Source organism: Eubalaena glacialis, chromosome 1, assembly GCF_028564815.1.
Source record: "Eubalaena glacialis isolate mEubGla1 chromosome 1, mEubGla1.1.hap2.+ XY, whole genome shotgun sequence".
In the NCBI taxonomy this organism is placed as follows: domain Eukaryota; kingdom Metazoa; phylum Chordata; class Mammalia; order Artiodactyla; family Balaenidae; genus Eubalaena; species Eubalaena glacialis.
Genome location: NC_083716.1, coordinates 173,500,079 through 173,520,860, shown reverse-complemented (window position 1 = coordinate 173,520,860; position 20,782 = coordinate 173,500,079). Strand labels below are relative to the sequence as shown.

At 37.9% G+C, this 20,782-nt stretch overlaps 1 protein-coding gene across 12 annotated transcripts in view; it reads right to left on the bottom strand.

Annotated features, from left to right (window-relative positions):
- Positions 1-17,112: 17,112 nt before the first annotated feature.
- LOC133098249 (sodium channel protein type 2 subunit alpha) overlaps positions 17,113-20,782 on the bottom strand; it is an 89,079-nt gene continuing 85,409 nt past the window's right edge. For all 12 annotated transcript variants that reach the window (XM_061201026.1, XM_061201066.1, XM_061201080.1 and 9 more), the window contains 2 exons: positions 19,832-20,102; positions 17,113-18,308 (listed from right to left, as the gene is read on the bottom strand). In XM_061201026.1, the coding sequence (XP_061057009.1) occupies positions 17,113-18,308; positions 19,832-20,102 (1,467 nt within the window). The remainder of the gene's footprint in view (positions 18,309-19,831; positions 20,103-20,782) is intronic.

The window sequence follows — 20,782 nt, the reverse complement described above, 5'->3', positions numbered from 1 at the left end:
GTAGTTCTAATTGGAATGTGAGGCAAGCCTGTGGCAGCAGAGGCTGGTGTGACGTTGCAACAGCCTGAGGCATGCTGTGTGTTCTCCCGGGGAAGTTATCCCTGGATCACGGGACCCTGGCAGTGGCGTGTTGCACAGGCTTCTGGGGTGGGTGTATGGATAGAGACCTGTGCTTGCACACAGGCTTCTTGGCCGCAGCAGCAGCGCTAGCATCTCATGCCTGTCTCTGGTGTCCATGCTGATAGCCGCGGCTCGTGCCTGTCTCTGGAGCTCATTTAGACGGTGATCTGAATCCCCTCTCCTCGCGCACCAGGAAACAATGGTCTCTTGCCTCTTAAGCAGGTCCAGACTTTTTCCCAGACTCCCTCCCAGCTAGCTGTGGCGCACTAGACCCCTCAGGCTGTGTTCACGCAGCCAACCCCAGTCCTCTCCCTGGGGTCTGACCTCCAAAGCCCGAGCCTCAGCTCCCAGCCCCCGCCCACCCTGGTGGGTGAGCAGACAAGCCTCTCGGGCTGGTGAGTGCTGGTCGGCATCGATCCTCAGTGTGGAAATCTCTCCGCTTTGCCCTCTGCACCCCTGTTGCTGTGCTCTCCTCCGCGGCTCCAAAGATTCCAACCCCCACCCAGCCCATGTCTCTGCCCACGAAGGGGTTTCCTAGAGTGTGGAAACTTTTCCTCCTTCACAGCTCCTTCCCAGAGGTGCAGGTCCAGTCCCTATTCTTTTGTCTCTATTTTTTCTTTTGCCCTACCCAGGTACGTGGGGGAGTTTCTTGCCTTTTGGGAGGTCTGAGGTCTTCTGCCAGCGTTCAGTAGGTGTTCTGTAGGGGCTGTTCCACATGTAGATGTATTTTTGATGTTCTTTTGGGGAGGAAGGTGATCTCCACGTCTTACTCCTCTGCCATCTTGAATGTCCCCCCCTAATTTATTTTAGAATTTAATAAGTCACAGAAGCATGTGGCAGTTGGTGGGGTAGCTAAAAACAATATAGTAACAAAATGTATAAAATAAAAAAATACCAATAATGAATCCAAAAGAAGTCATCAATTTAAATCCAAATGTATTGTGTGTGTGTGTGTGTGTGTGTGTGTGTGAGAAAGATTGTTAGATAAGGATTGTCAGACTGGATACAAAATAAAACATCCATATTCAATATTGAATATGAAGTTACAGAAACATTAAAGGTAAAACAATGAAAAAAGATATACCATGCAACCACCATCTAAGTGAAAGCCACTGTAGATATAGTAATATCAGACAAAGTGAATTTAGGGCAATTACTAGAGATTATTACTAGCAATTATTATGACTATTATTACTAGAAATTAAGGAGCCTATTTCATAATGATAAAAGGGTCTATCTACTACAAAAATGTAGCAATTATAAATTTTAGGTGCTAATAAATATCAAATAACCAAATAAAAATCAAAAAATATATAGCAGAAGTTAACAGGACTTAACAGTGAAACAAACAAATTCATAAATACATTGGGAGATTTTTACATATCCTTTTTTTACATTACCTTTTTGTAAATGATTGAAAAAACAGACAGAAGAAATCAGTAAAAATGTATTCTGAATGAGAAGTCCAATAAACTTGATCTTTTAAACATATAAAACACTGCATCTAATAAATGAATAATGCATTTCATTTTCAACTACACATGAAACTTATGTTACATTTGATAGATGCTGAGCTAAAAAGCAATTCCTCTCAAGTGTTAAATGGTTAAAATTATTCAGGGTATGTTATCTGAATAAACAGAAATTAAATTGGAAGTCAAAACAAATATATCTAGATATTCCTGAAGTATTTGGAAATTTAGCAGTACTCTTCTGAACTTCCAATAAGATAAGACAAAATCACAATACAACTTAGAAAATATTTTTAACTGAATGGTAACAAAATAAAATATAACAAAATTTGTAGATGTTATTAAAGTCATGCTTAGAGAGAAATATATAGCCTAAATGCATTTACTAAAAAAACAATAAAGGCTACAAATCAATTTCAATAATTTAGAAAATAATGGAAAATAAAAATCATAGAAATAGAAGAAAGTAAGTTATAAATATAAATGCAAAAAAAAAAACCTAGTGAAATAGAAAAGGATATACAGTAGAAAAGATGTCAAAAGCCAAAAGTTGGTTCTTTGAAAGACTGAATAACAAAAAGAAAAAAGTCACAAAATACCAATATCAGGAATCAAAAAAGGGTCATTAATACAGATTCTACAGATTTGTAAGACATAACAAAGTTATAAACAACTTTATGTGAATAAATTTGAAATTTCATTTGAAATGGGCAAATTCCTTGAAAAATTTGCTACAGAAACTGAAACAAGAAACAGCAAATCTGGGCTTCCCTGGTGGCACAGTGATTGAGAATCTGCCTGCCGATGCAAGGGACATGGGTTCGAGCCCTGGTCTGGGAAGATCCCACATGCCGCGGAGCAACTAGGCCCGTGAGCCACAACTACTGAGCCTGCGCGTCTGGAGCCTGTGCTCCGCAACAAGAGAGGCCACAATAGTGAGAAGCCCATGCACTGCGATGAAGAGTGGCCCCCGCTTGCCGCAACTGGAGAAAGCCCTTGCACAGAAACAAAGACCCAACACAGCCAAAAATAAATAAATAAATAATTAATAATTTAAAAAAAAAAAACTCACATTAAAAAAAAAAAAAACCAGCAAATCTGAATGGTTCTCTATTAAAGAAAAAAACTAAAAACTTGTACACAAAACCAACTCAGCCCCAGAAGCCTTCACTAGTAAATTATCCAAACAGTTAAGGGAAAATTAATACCAATCTTAATCTCTACTAGAGAACAAAAAAGTGAAAACCTTTTTCATCTTGTTTTAAGAGGTTAGCATAACTTTACAATCAAAATCTAACCAGCACATTAAAAGAAAGAAAAATTATAAGCCAAACTCTTCCACAAAAATAGATGTAAGAACATGAAACAAAACATGAAAAAAATGAAACATGGCAATATATGAAATTGATAATGCAAGTGACCAAATTGAATTCAATTCCAGGAAAATAATTAGATCTAACATTCTAAAATCAATGAATGTTATTTACTGCAATATAAAAATAAAGGAGAAAAATACTATGAATACCTAAATATAATGCAATAAAAATTTAATAAAATTCAGTATTATAAATGGTTTTTAAAATGCTTAGAAAATTAGGAACTGAAGGGATCCTCTTTAAGATGATAAAGGATATCTATTTTAAAAACCTACACCAAACAGCATACTTAATAGTGAATTATTAAAATCTTCCCCATACTCAGATCAAAAGTAAACAAGCTAACCATTATCATCATACCTCTTAAATGTTATAATGAATGTCTAGTCAGTCCAGTAAGGAAAGAAAATGAAAATGATGGTAGCGGAATTGAAAAGAGCAGAAATCAATGGAACAGAAAACTGAAAAACAGTAGAGAAAATCAGTAAACCAAAAGTTAGTATTTTTGAATACATTAATAAAATTGAGGAAATCCCTAGATAAGCTAATCAAGAAAAAGAGATAAATACAAATTTTCAATACCAGAAATGAAAAAAAGGATATGACTAGAGAGGCCACAGACATTACAAGCATAAAAAGGGAGTGATTTGAATAATTTATGCAGTAAATGCAATAACTTAGATGAGGAAATTCTTAGAAAAACTCAACTTATCAAAAGGAAAAAAAAAAGGAAAAAAAATCTCAGTAGCCCCATATCTGTTAAAGAAACTAATATCTTTAATTTAAAATTTTGCACAAGGAAGACTCAAGTTACAGATGGCTTTACTAGTGAATTCTATCAATATTTAAGTGAGAAATAATTCCACTCTTACAGAAATTCTTTCAGGAATGAATGAACACTTCCTAACTTGTTTTATGAAGACAGCATTATCCTGATACAAAAAATCTGACAAATTATCCAGAAAAAGCACTAAAAATAAGAGAGAGACATTAAGAGACATGGGAGAAAGATTTAGAAATTTCAACATGTAATCCTCAAAAGTTCCAGATGGAGAGAATAGAAAAGTATGGGATGAGAAAATATTTCTAATGCTAAAAGCTAAGAGTTTTCCTGAAATTGTCTTAATTAAAGATACTAATAAATATCTTCAAATTACATTAGCATAAATTCTAAGTCAGATTAATAAAAGTAATTTTATAATGATGCAAAAAATTTAAAAACATCAAAAATAATTATAATATAAGCTAATGTATTAAAAATGTGGCTGACTAGTCATTTTCAGGAAAAGAAAAACTGAGTGAGTTTGCTATCTACAAACTTTGCTGACAGAATTCCTCATCTATTTCAAGAAGGAAATAGAACACAAAATGAAGAAGTAAGCAAAAGAAGCAAACTTAAAGAAAGAAATGAATTAACATCTAAATAAGTCTAAATAAGCACTGCCTACATAAATCCACAATAATAATACTGTTTAATTCATTGGGTGCCAGACAAGGTAGAATTAAAATAGTAGACAAAAATAACACAAGAAGTGAGCAATGATATGAAATCAGTCCTGGAACTTCATTGCTCCAGATAAGGGTACAACTATTGATTATATTTCACTAATTAAGTATACATGTTAAAATTTAAAAGTAATCACTTATAAAAATAAATAAGGAAGAAGGAAGGAAGGAAGGAAGGAAGGAAGGGAGATAATGTGCATCTTCACAACAGTAGAAATGGGGGGAAAATGATGATAAAAAAATTAATGCAAAAGAAGACAAAGAAAAGAAGGAAGAAACAAAGAAAAAACCTTGAAAAATAGAAAGCACAAAATAGTGATAAAAATAAAATAAAATACATCTGTACCTAAAATAAATGTAAGTAGATTAAGAAAGGTTATTAATAGAACATGTCAAATTGGGTTTTATAAAATAAAAGCTAGGTATATTCTTTTAAAAATATGTACTAAAAAGATAAAAACACGGACACCTTAAAAAAAAAAAAGAGATGGGAAAATGAGATCTCTGTAAAATATTAGCAAAAAACAGGCAAGGTACCCTTATTACTAACAGCTTAAATAGGTACAGATGTATCTGATTTCACTGCTCATTCTACTGCTTGGAGCAATCAATCACTCCTCGTTGCCAACAGAATAAATTCCAGACTCTTTAGCATAACTTTCAAGTTTCTTCACCTTTGGCTACAACCCTCCTTTGGACAGTTAAGTTCATGTTTGATCTCTCAGCTCCTATCATAAAGCTGATATGTAGTAGACACGCAAGTATTTATTTAGTTCAGATGAAAGAAAAAAACTCACGAGGGACTTCCCTGGTGGTGCAGTGGTTAAGAATCCGCCTGCCAATGCAGGGGACACGGGCTCGAGCCCTGGTCCGGGAAGATCCAACGTGCCGCGGAGCACTAATCCCATGCGCCACAACTACTGAAGCCTGTGTGCCTAGAGCCCGTGCTCCACAACAAGAGAAGCCACCACAATGAGAAGCCCGCGCACCGCAACAAAGAGTAGCCCCCGCTCACCGCAACTAGAGAAAGCCCACGTGCAGCAATGAAGACCCAACGCAGCCAAAAATAAATAAATAAATAAATAAAACTCACGATTCATGCAATCATAACATTTACTTGCATAAAGTCCTCTTCAACTTTTTCGTAGGTGTTTTTTCTTTTAAAAAAAGAGAGGAGAAGCACATTTATATTGTGGATCTGACATATTGACAACTAAGCAAAATTTCTTTCACCCACGCCTCTTCCTTCCCTCTTCCCCCACTATTGCTGTACATATTAACAACAAAAGACTTTTTTTCAGAGGATAATTTATGAAGCATCCCCTCCTATTTCTTATACTCCCTTCCTTTCCTTGACTTTCCCGTTTTTCTTCCCACTTCTTCCTTCTCTTCTCCCTTTTCATCCTCTCCCTTCTTTTTTTAACTCCTCCCTTCTCTTTGTACATTCATCTGTATTATACCAGAGCTTAGGAAAACAAGTGATGATGAGGGGTGCCCAAGATAAGAATGGAAGTCTTTCCTGTTTAGATGTGACTTGACAATGACTAATCGAATGAACGTTTTATATAAGCTGCCTCCCATTGTCCAGATTTAATGGTTCTTACCCAACAGGGCATCTGGAGGACTATTTCTATGAATCCATACTGTTTCCTAACCCCCCCCCCCCGTATGCACTAGGGATAGTTGGGGTGCCATTTTGTATGTGTGTGTATGTATAATTTGAAGATCTCTAAACTATTCTGATAGAATTCCCTTTCCACCAACTACAGTCCTAGAAAAGAACCCCTGATACAAATGGGTCAATGTCACACTTCAAGATAAACACCTCTTGGGACTTCCCTGGTGGCGCAGTGGGTAAGACTCCACACTCCCAATGCAGGGGGCCTGGGTTTGATCCCTGGTCAGGGAACTAGATCCCACATGCATGCCACAACTAAGAGTTTGCATGCCACAACTAAGGAACCCGTGAGCTGCAACTAAGGAGCCCTGGAGCCACAACTAAGGAGCCCGCCTGCTACAACTAAGACCCAGCACAACCAAATAAATAAATATTTTTTTTTTAAAAGCTTTAAAAAAGAGATAAACACCTCTCTCCTACTGTATAGCACAGGGAACAATATTCAATATCCTGTGATAAACCATGATGAAAAAGAATATGAAAAAGAATATATATGTATAACTGAGTCACTTTGCTGTATGGCAAAAAGTAAACACAACATTGTAAATCAACTATACTTCAATAAAATTTTTAAAAAAGATAAACACCTCTCTCACTACAAGATAAACACCCCCAAAGCCATCATATCGGGAACTTGTATATGATGACTTATACAATGAAGCCCTGAAGGGAACAGGTGCATATTCTGTAGAACATTTTTTCATATTGAGCAAGGATACCCTAACTCATTGGTCCTCGACCCTAAGTATAAATCAGCATCAATGGGGAGCCTTAAAAAAATTAGATGCTTGGAGAGAGGAGAAGATGGCGGAAGAGTAAGACGCGGAGATCACCTTCCTCCCCACAGATACATCAGAAATACATCTACACGTGGAACTGCTCCTATTGAACACCCACTGAACGCTGGCAGAAGACGTCAGACCTCCCAAAAGGCAAGAAACTCCCCACGTACCTGGGTAGGGCAAAAGAAAAAAGAAACAACAGAGACAAAAGAATAGGGACGGGACCTGCACCAGTGGGAGGGAGCTGTGAAGGAGGAAAGGTTTCCACACACTAGGAAGCCCCTTCGCGGGCGGAGACTGCGGGTGGCGGAGGGGGGAAGCTTCGGAGTCACGGAGGAGAGCGCAGCCACAGGGGTGCGGAGGGCAAAGTGGAGAGATTCCCGCACAGAGGCTCGGCGCCGAGCAGCACTCACCAGCCCGAGAGGCTTGTCCGCTCACCCGCCGGTGTGGGTGTGGGCTGGGAGCTGAGGCTCTGGCTTCGGAGGTCGGATCCCAGGGAGAGGACTGGGGTTGGCGGCGTGAACACAGCCTGAAGGGGTTAGCGCACCACAGCTAGCCGGGAGGGAGTCCGGGAAAAGTCTGGAGCTGCCCAACAGGCAAGAGACTTTTTCTTGCCTCTTTGTTTCCTGGTGCGCGAGGAGAGAGGATTCAGAGCGCCGCCTAAATGAGCTCCAGAGACGGGCACGAGCCGCGGTTATCAGTGCGGACCCCAGCGACAGGCATGAGACGCTAAGGCTGCTGCTGCCGCCACCAAGAAGCCTGTGTGCAAGCACAGGTCACTATCCACACCGCCCCTCCTGGGAGCCTGTGCAGCCCGCCACTGCCAGGGTCCCGTGATCCAGGGACAACTTCCCCGGGAGAACGCACGGCGTGCCTCACGCTGGGGCAACGTCACGCCGGCGCAACGTCACGCCGGCCTCTGCCGCCTGCAGGCTCGCCCCGCATCTGTACCCCTCCCTCCCCCCAGCCTGAGTGAGCCAGAGCCCCCGAAGCAGCTGCTCCTTTAACCCCGTCTTGTGTGAGCGAAGAACAGACGCCCTCAGGCGACCTACATGCAGAGGCGGGTCCAAATCCAAAGCTGAAACCCGAGAGCTGTGCGAACAAAGAAGAGAAAGGGAAATTTCTCCCAGCAGCCTCAGAAGCAGCGGATTAAAGCTCCACAAACAACTTGATGTACCCTGCATCTGTGGAATACCTGAATAGACAACGAATCATCCCAAATTGAGGAGGTGGACTTTGGGAGCAAGATATATTATTTTTTCCCCTTTTCCTCTTTTTGTGAGTGTGTATGTGTATGCTTCTGTGTGAGATTTTGTCTGTATAGCTTTGCTTTCACCATTTGTCCTAGGGTTTGGTCCGTCCGTTTTTTGTTTTTTACTTTAAAATTTTTTTTTCTTTTATTCTTAATAATTATTTTTTATTTTAATAACTTTATTTTATTTTATCTTTCTTTTATTTTATCCTCTTTCTTTTTTTTCTTTCTGTATTTTCTCCCTTTTATTCTGAGCCGTGTGGATGAAAGGCTCTTGGTGCTCCAGCCAGGCATCAGGGCTGTGCCTCTGAGGTGGGAGAGCCAACTTCAGGACACTGGTCCACAAGAGACCTCCCAGCTCCACGTAATACCAAATGACGAAAATCTCCCAGAGATCTCCATCTCAACATCAAGACCCAGCTTCACTCAATGACCAGCAAGCTATAGTGCTGGACACCCTATGCCAAACAACTAGCAAGACAGGAACACAACCCCATCCATTAGCAGAGAGGCTGCCTAAAATCATAATAAGGCCACAGACACCCCAAAACACACCACCAGACGTGGACCTACCCACCAGAAAGACAAGATGCAGCCTCATCCACCAGAACACAGGCACTAGTCCCCTCCACCAGGAAACCTACACAACCCACTGAACCAACCTTAGCCACTGGGGACAGATACCAAAAACAACAGGAACTACGAACCTGCAGCCTGCGAAAAGGAGACCCCAAACACAGTAAGATAAGCAAAATGAGAAGACAGAAAAACACACAGCAGATGAAGGAGCAAGGTAAAAACACACCAGACCTAACCAATGAAGAGGAAATAGGCAGTCTACCTGAAAAAGAATTCAGAATAATGATAGTAAAGATGATCCAAAATCTTGGAAGTAGAATAGACAAAATGCAAGAAACATTTAACAAGGACCTAGAGGAACTAAAGAGGAAGCAAGCAACAATGAAAAACACAATAAATGAAATTAAAAATACTCTAGAAGGGATCAATAGCAGAATAACTGAGGCAGAAGAACGGATAAGTGACCTGGAAGATAAAATAGTGGAAATAACTACTGCAGAGCAGAATAAAGAAAAAAGAATGAAAAGAACTGAGGACAGTCTCAGAGACCTCTGGAACAACATTAAATGCACCAACATTCGAATTATAGGGGTCCCAGAAGAAGAAGAGAAAAAGAAAGGGACTGAGAAAATATTTGAAGAGATTATAGTTGAAAACTTCCCTAATATGGGAAAGGAAATAGGTAATCAAGTCCTGGAAGCACAGAGAGTCCCATACAGGATAAATCCAAGGAGAAACACGCCAAGACACATATTAATCAAACTATCAAAAATTAAATATAAAGAAAACATATTAAAAGCAGCAAGGGAAAAACAACAAATAGCACACAAGGGAATCCCCGTAAGGTTAACAGCTGATCTTTCAGCAGGAACTCTGCAAGCCAGAAGGGAGTGGCAGGACATACTGGAAGTGATGAAGGAGAAAAACCTACAACCAAGATTACTCTACCCAGCAAGGATCTCATTCAGATTTGATGGAGAAATTAAAACCTTTACAGACAAGCAAAAGCTGAGAGAGTTCAGCACCACCAAACCAGCTTTACAACAAATGCTAAAGGAACTTCTCTAGGCAAGAAACACAAGAGAAGGAAAACACCTACAATAACAAACCCAAAACATTTAAGCAAATGGGAATAGGAACATACATATCGATAATTACCTTAAATATAAATGGATTAAATGCTTCCACCAAAAGACACAGACCGGCTGAATGGATACAAAAACAAGACCCATATATAGGTTGTCTACAAGAGACCCACTTCAGACCTAGGGACACATACAGACTGAAAGTGAACGGATGGAAAAAGATATTCCATGCAAATGGAAATCAAAAGAAAGCTGGAGTAGCAATTCTCATATCAGACAAAATAGACTTTAAAATAAAGACTATTACAAGAGACAAAGAAGGACACTATATAATGAGCAAGGGATCGATCCAAGAAGAAGATACAAAAATTGTAAATATTTATGCACCCAACATAGGACAACCTCAATACATAAGGCAAATGCTAACAGCCATAAAAGGGGAAATCGACAGTAACACAATCATAGTAGGGGACTTTAACACCCCACTTTCACCAATGGACAGATCGTCCAAAATGAAAATAAATAAGGAAACACAAGCTTTAAATGATACATTAAACAAGATGGACTTAATTGATATTTATAGGACATTCCACCCAAAAACAACAGAATACACATTTTTCTCAAGTGCTCATGGAACATTCTCCAGGATAGATCATATCTTGGGTCACAAATCAAGCCTTGGTAAATTTAAGAAAATTGAAATCGTATCAAGTATCTTTTCCAACCACAACTCTATGAGACTAGATATCAATTACAGGAAAAGATCTGTAAAAAATACAAACACATGGAAGCTACACAATACACTACTTAATAACGAAGTGATCACTGAAGAAATCAAAGGAGAAATCAAAAAATACCTAGAAACAAATGACAACGGAGACACGACGACTCAAAACCTATGGGATGCAGCAAAATCAGTTTTAAGAGGGAAGTTTATAGCAATACAAGCCTACCTCAAGAAACAGGAAACATCTCGAAAAAACAACCTAACCTTGCACCTAAAGCAAGTAGAGAAAGAAGAACAAAAAAACCCCGAAGTAAGCAAAAGGAAAGAAATCATAAAGATCAGATCAGAAATAAATGAAAAAGAAATGAAGGAAACAATAGCAAAAATCAATAAAACTAAAAGCTGGTTCTTTGAGAAGATAAACAAAATTGATAAACCATTAGCCAGACTCATCAAGAAAAAAAGGGAGAAGACTCAAATCAATAGAATTAGAAATGAAAAAGGAGAAGTAACAACTGACACTGCAGAAATACAAAGGATCATGAGAGATTACTACAAGCAACTCTATGCCAATGAAATGGGCAACCTGGAAGAAATGGACAAATTCTTAGAAATGCACAACCCGCCGAGACTGAACCAGGAAGAAACAGAAAATATGAACAGACCACTCACAAGCACTGAAATTGAAACTGTGATTAAAAATCTTCCAACAAACAAAAGCCCAGGACCAGATGGCTTCACAGGCGAATTCTATCAAACATTTAGAGAAGAGCTAACACCTATCCTTCTCAAACTCTTCCAAAATATTGCAGAGGGAGGAACACTCCCAAACTCATTCTACGAGGCCACGATCACCCCGATACCAAAACCAGACAGAGATGTCACAAAGAAAGAAAACTACAGGGCAATATCACTGATGAACATAGATGCAAAAATCCTCAACAAAATACTAGCAAACAGAATCCAACAGCACATTAAAAGGATCATACACCATGATCAAGTGGGGTTTATCCCAGGAATGCAAGGATTCTTCAATATACGCAAATCAATCAACGTGATACACCATATTAACAAATTGAAGGATAAAAACTATATGATCATCTCAATAGATGCAGAGAAAGCTTTCGACAAAATTCAACACCCATTTATGATAAAAGCCCTACAGAAAGTAGGCATAGAGGGAACTTTCTTCAACATAATAAAGGTCATATATGACAAGCCCACAGCCAACATTGTCCTCAATGGTGAAACACTGAAACCATTTCCTCTAAGATCAGGAACAAGACAAGGTTGCCCACTCTCACCACTGTTATTCAACATAGTTTGGGAAGTTTTAGCCACAGCAATCAGAGAAGAAAAAGAAATAAAGGGAATCCAAATCGGAAAAGAAGTAAAGCTGTCACTGTTTGCAGATGACATGATACAATACATAGAGAATCCTAAAGATGCTACCAGAAAACTACTAGAGCTAATCAATGAATTTGGTAAAGTAGCAGGATACAAAATTAATGCACAGAAATCTCTTGCATTCCTATACACTAATGATGAAAAATCTGAAAGTGAAATTAAGAAAACACTCCCATTTACCATTGCAACAAAAAGAATAAAATATCTAGGAATAAACCTACCTAAGGAGACAAAAGACCTGTATGCAGAAAATTATAAGACACTGATGAAAGAAATTAAAGATGATACAAATAGATGGAGAGATATACTATGTTCTTGGATTGGAAGAATCAACATTGTGAAAATGACTATACTACCCAAAGCAAGCTACAGATTCAATGCAATCCCTATCAAACTACCAATGGCATTTTTCACAGAACTAGAACAAAAAATTTCACAATTTGTATGGAAACACAAAAGACCCCGAATAGCCAAAGCAATCTTGAGAAAGAAAAACAGAGCTGGAGGAATCAGGCTCCCTGACTTCAGACTATACTACAAAGCTACAGTAATCAAGACAGTATGGTACTGGCACAAAAACAGAAACATTGATCAATGGAACAGGATAGAAAGCCCAGAGATAAACCCACGCACATATGGTCACCTGATCTTTGATAAAGGAGGCAAGCATATACAGTGGAGAAAAGACAGCCTCTTCAATAAGTGGTGCTGGGAAAACTGGACAGCTACATGTAAAAGTACGAAATGAGAACACTCCCTAACACCATACACAAAAATAAACTCAAAATGGATTAAAGACCTAAATGTAAGGCCAGACACTATCAAACTCTTAGAGGAAAACATAGGCAGAACACTCTATGACATAAATCACAGCAAGATCCTTTTTGACCCACCTCCTAGAGAAATGGAAATAAAAACAAAAATAAACAAATGGGACCTAATGAAACTTAAAAGCTTTTGCACAGCAAAGGAAACCATAAACAAGACGAAAAGACAATCCTCAGAATGGGAGAAAATATTTGCAAATGAAGCAACTGACAAAGGATTAATCTCCAAAATTTACAAGCAGCACAAGCAGCTCAATAACAAAAAAACAAACAACCCAATCCAAACATGGGCAGAAGCCTTAAATAGACATTTCTCCAAAGAAGATATACAGATTGCCAACAAACACATGAAAGAATGCTCAACATCACTAATTATTAGAGAAATGCAAATCAAAACTACAATGAGATATCATCTCACACTGGTCAGAATGGCCATCATCAAAAAATCTACAAACAATAAATGCTGGAGAGGGTGTGGAGAAAAGGGAACCCTCTTGCACTGTTGGTGGGAATGTAAATTGATACAGCCACTATGGAGAACAGTATGGAGGGTCCTTAAAGAACTAAAAGTAGAACTACCATACAACCCAGCAATCCCACTACTGGGCATATACCCTGAAAAAACCATAATTCAAAAAGAGTCATGTACCAAAATGTTCATTGCAGCTCTATTTACAATAGCCAGGACATGGAAGCAACCTAAGTGTCCATCATCGGATGAATGGATAAAGAAGATGTGGCACATATATACAATGGAATATTACTCAGCCATAAAAAGAAACGAAATGGAGTTATTTGTAATGAGGTGGATGGAGTTAGAGTCTGTCATACAGAGTGAAGTAAGTCAGAAAGAGAAAAACAAATACAGTATGCTAACATATACATATGGAATCTAAGGGGGAAAAAAAATGGTCATGAAGAACCTAGTGGCAAGACGGGAATAAAGACACAGACCTACTAGAGAATGGACTTGAGGATATGGGGAGGGGGAAGGGTAAGATGTGACAAAGTGAGAGAGTGGCATGGACATATATACACTACCAAACGTAAAATAGATAGCTAGTGGGAAGCAACCGCATAGCACAGGGAGATCAGCTCTGGGCTTTGTGACCACCTAGAGGGGTGGGATAGGGAGTGTGGGAGGGAGGGAGACGCAAGAGGGAAGAGATATGGGAACTTATGTATATGTATAACTGATTCACTTTGTTATAAAGCAGAAACTAACACACCATTGTAAAGCAATTATACTCCAATAAAGATGTTAAAAAAAAAAATTAGATGCTTAAGTTTCATCCCCAGAGATATGAATTCAATTGGTCTGCTTTTGGTTCAAACATTGGCATTTATTAAAGCTTCTCAGGTATTTCTAATAGGTAATCAGAACTGAAAAACATTTCAAACTTCTCATAATTAAATGGAAAAACCAAATCTGCATCATTTGGGGAATTTTGTTTATATATTATAAAGAGTGAGATCTAAGCTCACTTGGAATTTTTGCTTCCAAAATTATAGAAATGAATATGAAGATATTATATGAACTTTTTCTAGTGCAGCAGATTATTAGGGGCCTAAGTGTACAGATCTGTTGTCTACAGACTATAATAAGCAAGAGATTTGGTGAACAGAAAAGAAAAAATAAGAATATCCTTAATGAAAAATACTGAGAGCCCAAGGAAGTGATGGAAAAGTATATAGAAAGTACATCAAGAATACATAGGGAAGGAACCAAAATGGAAAAGAGAATAACAAAACAAAACAAAGCAGTAGGTAGACGGGAAGGAGAAAGGATGCACAACTTAAAATGCTAGTCAATTTTTTATTAATTTTTGTAATTTTCCACTACTCTATCCAATACCATATCTAGGTTTTGGGCCAATATTAAAACTAGATATCCAGTACACTCTTCTTAATTAATTTCCATTAAATGAAAAAATTTAAAGATGAATTATTATATTCAATGTGTATTTTTACATTTTTTCTGACAGATCATTTTACATGATAGAAATTTACCTTTAAATGGCATTTCAAAGATAGAAACAAAGACAGAACAATTAAATACAAAAACAAAAGCAAAAACTTTATTCTTTTGGCTTGATTGTGATGTGGTTTACCGTTCTTTATGGTAATAGCATTTTCCTGCATGCATTTCACCAACATACTACAAGTCAATAGCTTTAGTGTAAAGAATCTACATTTAATGTTGCTTGTGAAAGAAACACAAAATGTTTTGCTGTAACTGGTAATATAATTTCACTTATATAATTTTTGTTGAAAAGAAAAGCTTGGACCTCATATCATATCTGATAAAGTTCTAATGCCATATGGGTCAGTAAGAATAAGATCTACCTGTGTGAACAAACACTGGAAAAGACTGATGATTTACTGAATAAAAGGACTAGGTGGAAACATCTGATTCAAGCGATGCCAAGAATATCAACTGATCGTTCCTTAAGCCTCTTTTGATGATAAGGCATCACTATTTGAAAGCAAATAAATGCTGGACTCAGTCTGAGATTTGTTTCACATTGAAATGTGTGCAAAGTTTACTGTACTAATAAAAAAAAGGCAGGAACCTACACTGCATGTTAGTCTTTGTTTCTTATTTTGTGAAGTGCTTTAATTTAAAAGTGCTAGGAACAGAAACTAACAGTAGTGACTGTGACATCAACCTGAAGATACTTTTAATTTCTCATTTTATGTACAAAAAGCTGAAAAATAAAATAAAATGAACTTTGTACAGTATTTATATTTTCTTAGAAAACTCTAACCATATATTTTCAACAGAATTAAGCAGCTTGCAACATGTTTGTACATCGGGCTTTTTACCGTAGAGTATTCAATTAAGATTGGAAGGATAAAAACCAAGAAGCTCTTTATTGTTTGCTGCAACCTATTGCTTAATGACATGAAGAATGAGGTCTTGATACAGCAATTTGCTTCACTTTACCACTGACATATATGGCTTCCCATATTAGACTTCTGGACAGTGGAAGGAATAAGATGCAGCAGCAGAGGCAAGATAAACATGCAGCAGTGACAGCTTCAAACTATAATGGAACCAATTACATCATATTACCTGTTGAAAGCTTGCAAACTATACTTACTGTGGTACATATTTGATGCAATAAATACTGTGCTTAAGTCCTCATTTTTGTTTGCTCAAACATGCACCACTGGGTAAAATTACTATTTACAAAGCAGACTTTTATTTTTTAAATTGACATGTACTATGTCAACCTTACCAAGAGCAGAAGATGGCTAAACAATACTGCAGGAAAAAGCAGAATCAACTTTATAAAGTGATGAGGGGGGGATGCTTTTTGGTCAATTCAGGTTTTAGAAAGGACTGATAGGATATTTTTATTTTATGCCAAAGGACACTTATCAAAAATGTTATAGTCATGCTGCCAGGACTCTGAATGACTATGTAATGGTGTGTGTGTGTGTGTGTGTGTGTGTGTGTGTGTGTGTGTGGTGTGTATACATATATATGTATATACACGCACATATACATATATACATATATACAGGTACATGTAATGGATTATGAAAAAATAAAACAACTTTTTAATGCTTGTGAATTCTATGAAACATTTACAGGCACAGTAAAATTTTTCTGGATGAGACACCTTAAAAACATGAATAGCTATTTAAGCACCTCAAAAATCTAAAAACATCCTGACACAAGAAGTAAACTCTTTCCTTTTGTGATGTGATTTCTTTTCATGTGAGAATGAGAAGTGCAGCATGCCTTCATTTAAAATATATCCAGTTATACAGTAGAGAAACATAGAATTTCTTACCTTTACTCCCTCTCCCCAAACATAAACCCATTTACAAAAATAGTCACATATAATAGTAAACAACCTGTGAATTAAAAAGAAAGTGATAAATTCACAGCATACATTTCATAAAAATATGGCAGGTGTGGCAGTTAGAACATAAACAGTGGTGACAATTACTGTTATCAAGTGTCACGTGCTGAATTTACATAAAAATTTAACTTCCCTCCCCCCTTTAAATTGGTTCCTAGAGTCTGAGTAGCCATTACTCTCTGCTCTTCAGCAGTGTCAGCTGGTTGTGAACACAGAAACCTCCTGTCGATGTTGTTTCTCTGGTTTGTTGAGTCTCAGTTTGCTGACCAGAGGCCCCTGTCTTGTTATAGGCACTGACCTTAAGTATACAGTTGTAAAAACAGTCAGTTTGGCATTGACCTCCTGTGGGAGTCCTGTTGACACAAACACATCACCATCACGGGCTGTAAACAATTGATCACAAAATGGAATATTCTTTGTTTCTTTTTACTTTTTACTTTCCCTGATATCTTTCCCTTTGTCTTCCTTTTCTGATTTGTCTTTTTCAAATTTTTCTTTTTCTGGTTTGGTCACACTGTCATAGGAAGGTGGAGACGTGGTAGAAGGTGTCACATCGGTTTTCTCTGGAGTTGAATTCTCATTTAGTTTATCAATGAGGATATCTTCTTTGATGGGTGTTCCATCACCTTCTTTACCTTTGTCCTTCTTATATATACATGAAACTTTCTTAACTTTTTGCTTCAAGAGGTAGCGTCTATAAGCCCTCTGGATAACAATAGCAGACACCTCCTCTTGTTTGCGTTTCAAAGTGGTTGTAATGGGCTCATAGGAGACTTTGGAGGGGTTGGATGCCATGAATCTCTCTTCCATCTGTATTCGAAGGGCATCCATCTCTCCACTCTCACCCAAAACACGCTTTGTAAAGGCAAATAAAATGTCGAGGCAGTGGATCCTGTCCCCACTGACCATGGGCAGATCCATAGCAATGAGCTGGACTTTGTTTGGTTTTGCTATGAGAAGAGGAGGATCCAGGGCAGCCGCAAAATCTGAGAGCTTGGAGAACTCTATGAACTGGGTGGCATCGGGATCAAACTTCTCCCAGACCTCATAGAACATCTCAAAGTCATCCTCACTCAGGGGCTCTGCGCTTTCTTCAGTAGCAACACTGAAGTTCTCCAGAATGACAGCGATGTACATGTTCACCACGACCAGAAATGATATGATGATGTAACTGACAAAAAAGAAGATCCCCACAGATGGGTTCCCACAGTCTCCCTTAACTGAGCTGCCAGGGTGATCTTTTTCAGGGTCACAGTCTGGAGGTCCACTATTAAGAATAGGTGCTAGCAATCCATCCCAGCCAGCAGAGGTGGTAATCTGGAACAGGCAGATCATGCTGTTGCCAAAGGTCTCGAAGTTGAACATGTCATCAATTCCAACCTCCCTCTTAACATAGGCGAAGTTGGACATTCCAAAGATGGCGTAGATGAACATGACCAGGAAGAGCAGGAGGCCGATGTTAAACAACGCAGGAAGGGACATCATCAAAGCAAAGAGCAGCGTGCGGATCCCCTTGGCCCCTTTGATCAGACGCAGGATTCGGCCAATTCTGGCAAGACGGATCACTCGGAACAGGGTAGGGGACACAAAATATTTCTCTATCAGCTCAGCGAGAAACATACCTATGGAAAGCCAAGATAAAACAAAAATAAGGTTATACTTAATGGCAGCAAATGAAAATTTACATTTCTAAGATAAGCACTAACTAGTTTTACAAAATGTGGACATAAGAATTAGGGGTACACACACACACACACACACACTTACATACACACAATCTGCAATATTTGTTTAGCAAAATGAAACTGGTATGTTTAGTGTTATAACATTAACACCTTTATACTAACTGAAGGTATTAATGGTCATTTTTCCTGGTTCAAGAAAAGCATCTATAAAGGACACAATGTATATGGCAGCCAAGCACAGAAATTTAAGAAATTTATGTTTCTTAAATACTAGTTCTAGTGTTTGTATAAGATTTAATGGATAAAGCATATGATTTTTGGATCAGGAATATGAGAGTTCTTATTCTTCTGAGATGGTTTTGATCCATTTTATTTGGGAGGTGGCAGAACAACGTACTGGAGACAATCCAGGCTTTCAAGACAGACATACGTGGGACTGAATCCTGGCAATGATTTTATGTATTGCTAAATGGTGATAATAGCTACTTTTGTTGTCGTTGTTAGGCTTAACATTTACTAAGTCTTTTCTTTGTGCTAGGCACAGTGCTAAGTGCATTTACTTTCATAATCTCATTTAATCTTCACAACACCACTTCACAAAAATATTCCTTGGAAAACTAAGGATTGGAAAGGTGAGGTAACTTGCCATAGGTCACAGAGTTGGTAAGTAGTGAAAATAGGGAAGTGCTCGGTCAGGTCTGTATGACCCAGGAGTCTCATCCCTTAATCACTGTATTATCCTGCATATCACAGTCGTCAGGATCAAATGGAATGCTACCTTGTCTTTCTATTTAACCAGCGAAAGTGTATAAACAGTGGCATACTATTTTTCTCTCTATGTATATGTTCTCTTTCCTCAAACAAGCAGAACCTTACTTCTAGCACCTGATTTAATGTCCTACACACAAACACTTAATATGTATTGATGAAATGAATTTGCTTTGAATTTTTGAACAAAATGTGTACTTGTGAAAGAGAATATTACACACCATAGAAAACTATCTGAACCCAAAGATAACATGAAGCTTGTATGAGTGTGAATATATATAAACACACAACATGATATTCTAATTATCAAGGACAATTATTTATGGACTATTTGACTACTTGTAATGATTTATATGTGTACGTGTGTGTGAACTGTTTATTCAAAGCAATACTTGTCTATACTACAGGAGTATGACTGAGTACAGGAGTATTATGCCAAAGTTGCAGTTATTTTCTTCTGAAATGAGACAAGATGATAAATGAAACCTGCAGAATATAAATTCTTTTTTTTACACATCATTTCATACACAGCATGCAATTAGAGAAATGACAAGCTGAGAATGGACTAATAATTAGAATTTTATTTGAAATTTCGGGGTGAATGAGTAAGATTAGCGAAAAAAACTTTAAAGCTTTAAAACACAAATTTTCACTACTAAATTCCTTAACTGAGTAAAAGCAGCTCTTCTTACCTACGATGGAGAGAATGACCACCACAAAATCAAAAATATTCCATCCGATGGTGAAATAGTAATAACGAAGAGAGATTAATTTCAGCACACATTCTCCAGTGAACAGAACAATAAACACCAGATTAATCCAGTACAGAATGTTTGTCATTTCTTGACTCTGGTCATCAGTTTCCACCATCATGGTGACCATGTTGAGGCAGATGAGGATCATGATGCTGATATCAAAGACTTGTTTGGTTACAAAATCAAAGACCATCCCTTGAAATTTGTTCTGAAACAAAGAGTATGTAAAGTTCACTTAGAAACTGAAAACAAAAAAAATCAAGTTCAACTTATCTGATTTTAATATAGCAATATGAAAATGTAGCTTTTATTAAAAAACACTCTATGTTTGTTTTACACTTGGAAGAAAATTTGTATATTGGAATATCCAACTCTTTCCAAATGTACTTGTTTTATTTACACTGTTCATGATACCAGATTTTATAAACTGATTTTATGTTAAGAACCGCCTGCTAGGTTCTCAGTGCCCAGAACATCACCATGTGTACAATGGACAGTTAGTAAATATTTGCCACTATAATGAATCTTTGTTATTGCCTGTGTTAGGGGTGAGCATCAAAATTAACTTTGAAGAACTAATAAATAAATACTTCTCTTGCTTTTTCTGTCCTATTCCCCCCTAGTTTCTCCCTTTATATACCCCCCAACCCCAGCAAAGCCAAAGCGTCTTAAATTCTACCTTAATTCTACCTCAAGGTGCAGTTGAGAAGATGTTTTTAGAATTATAGTTCAAGAAAAAGGACATTATGGGGCCTCCCTGGTGGCGCAGCGGTTGAGAATCTGCCTGCCAATGCAGGGGACAAGGGTTCGAGCCCTGGTCTGGGAGGATCCCACATGCCGCGGAGCAATTAGGCCCGTGAGCCACAACTACTGAGCCTGCGCGTCTGG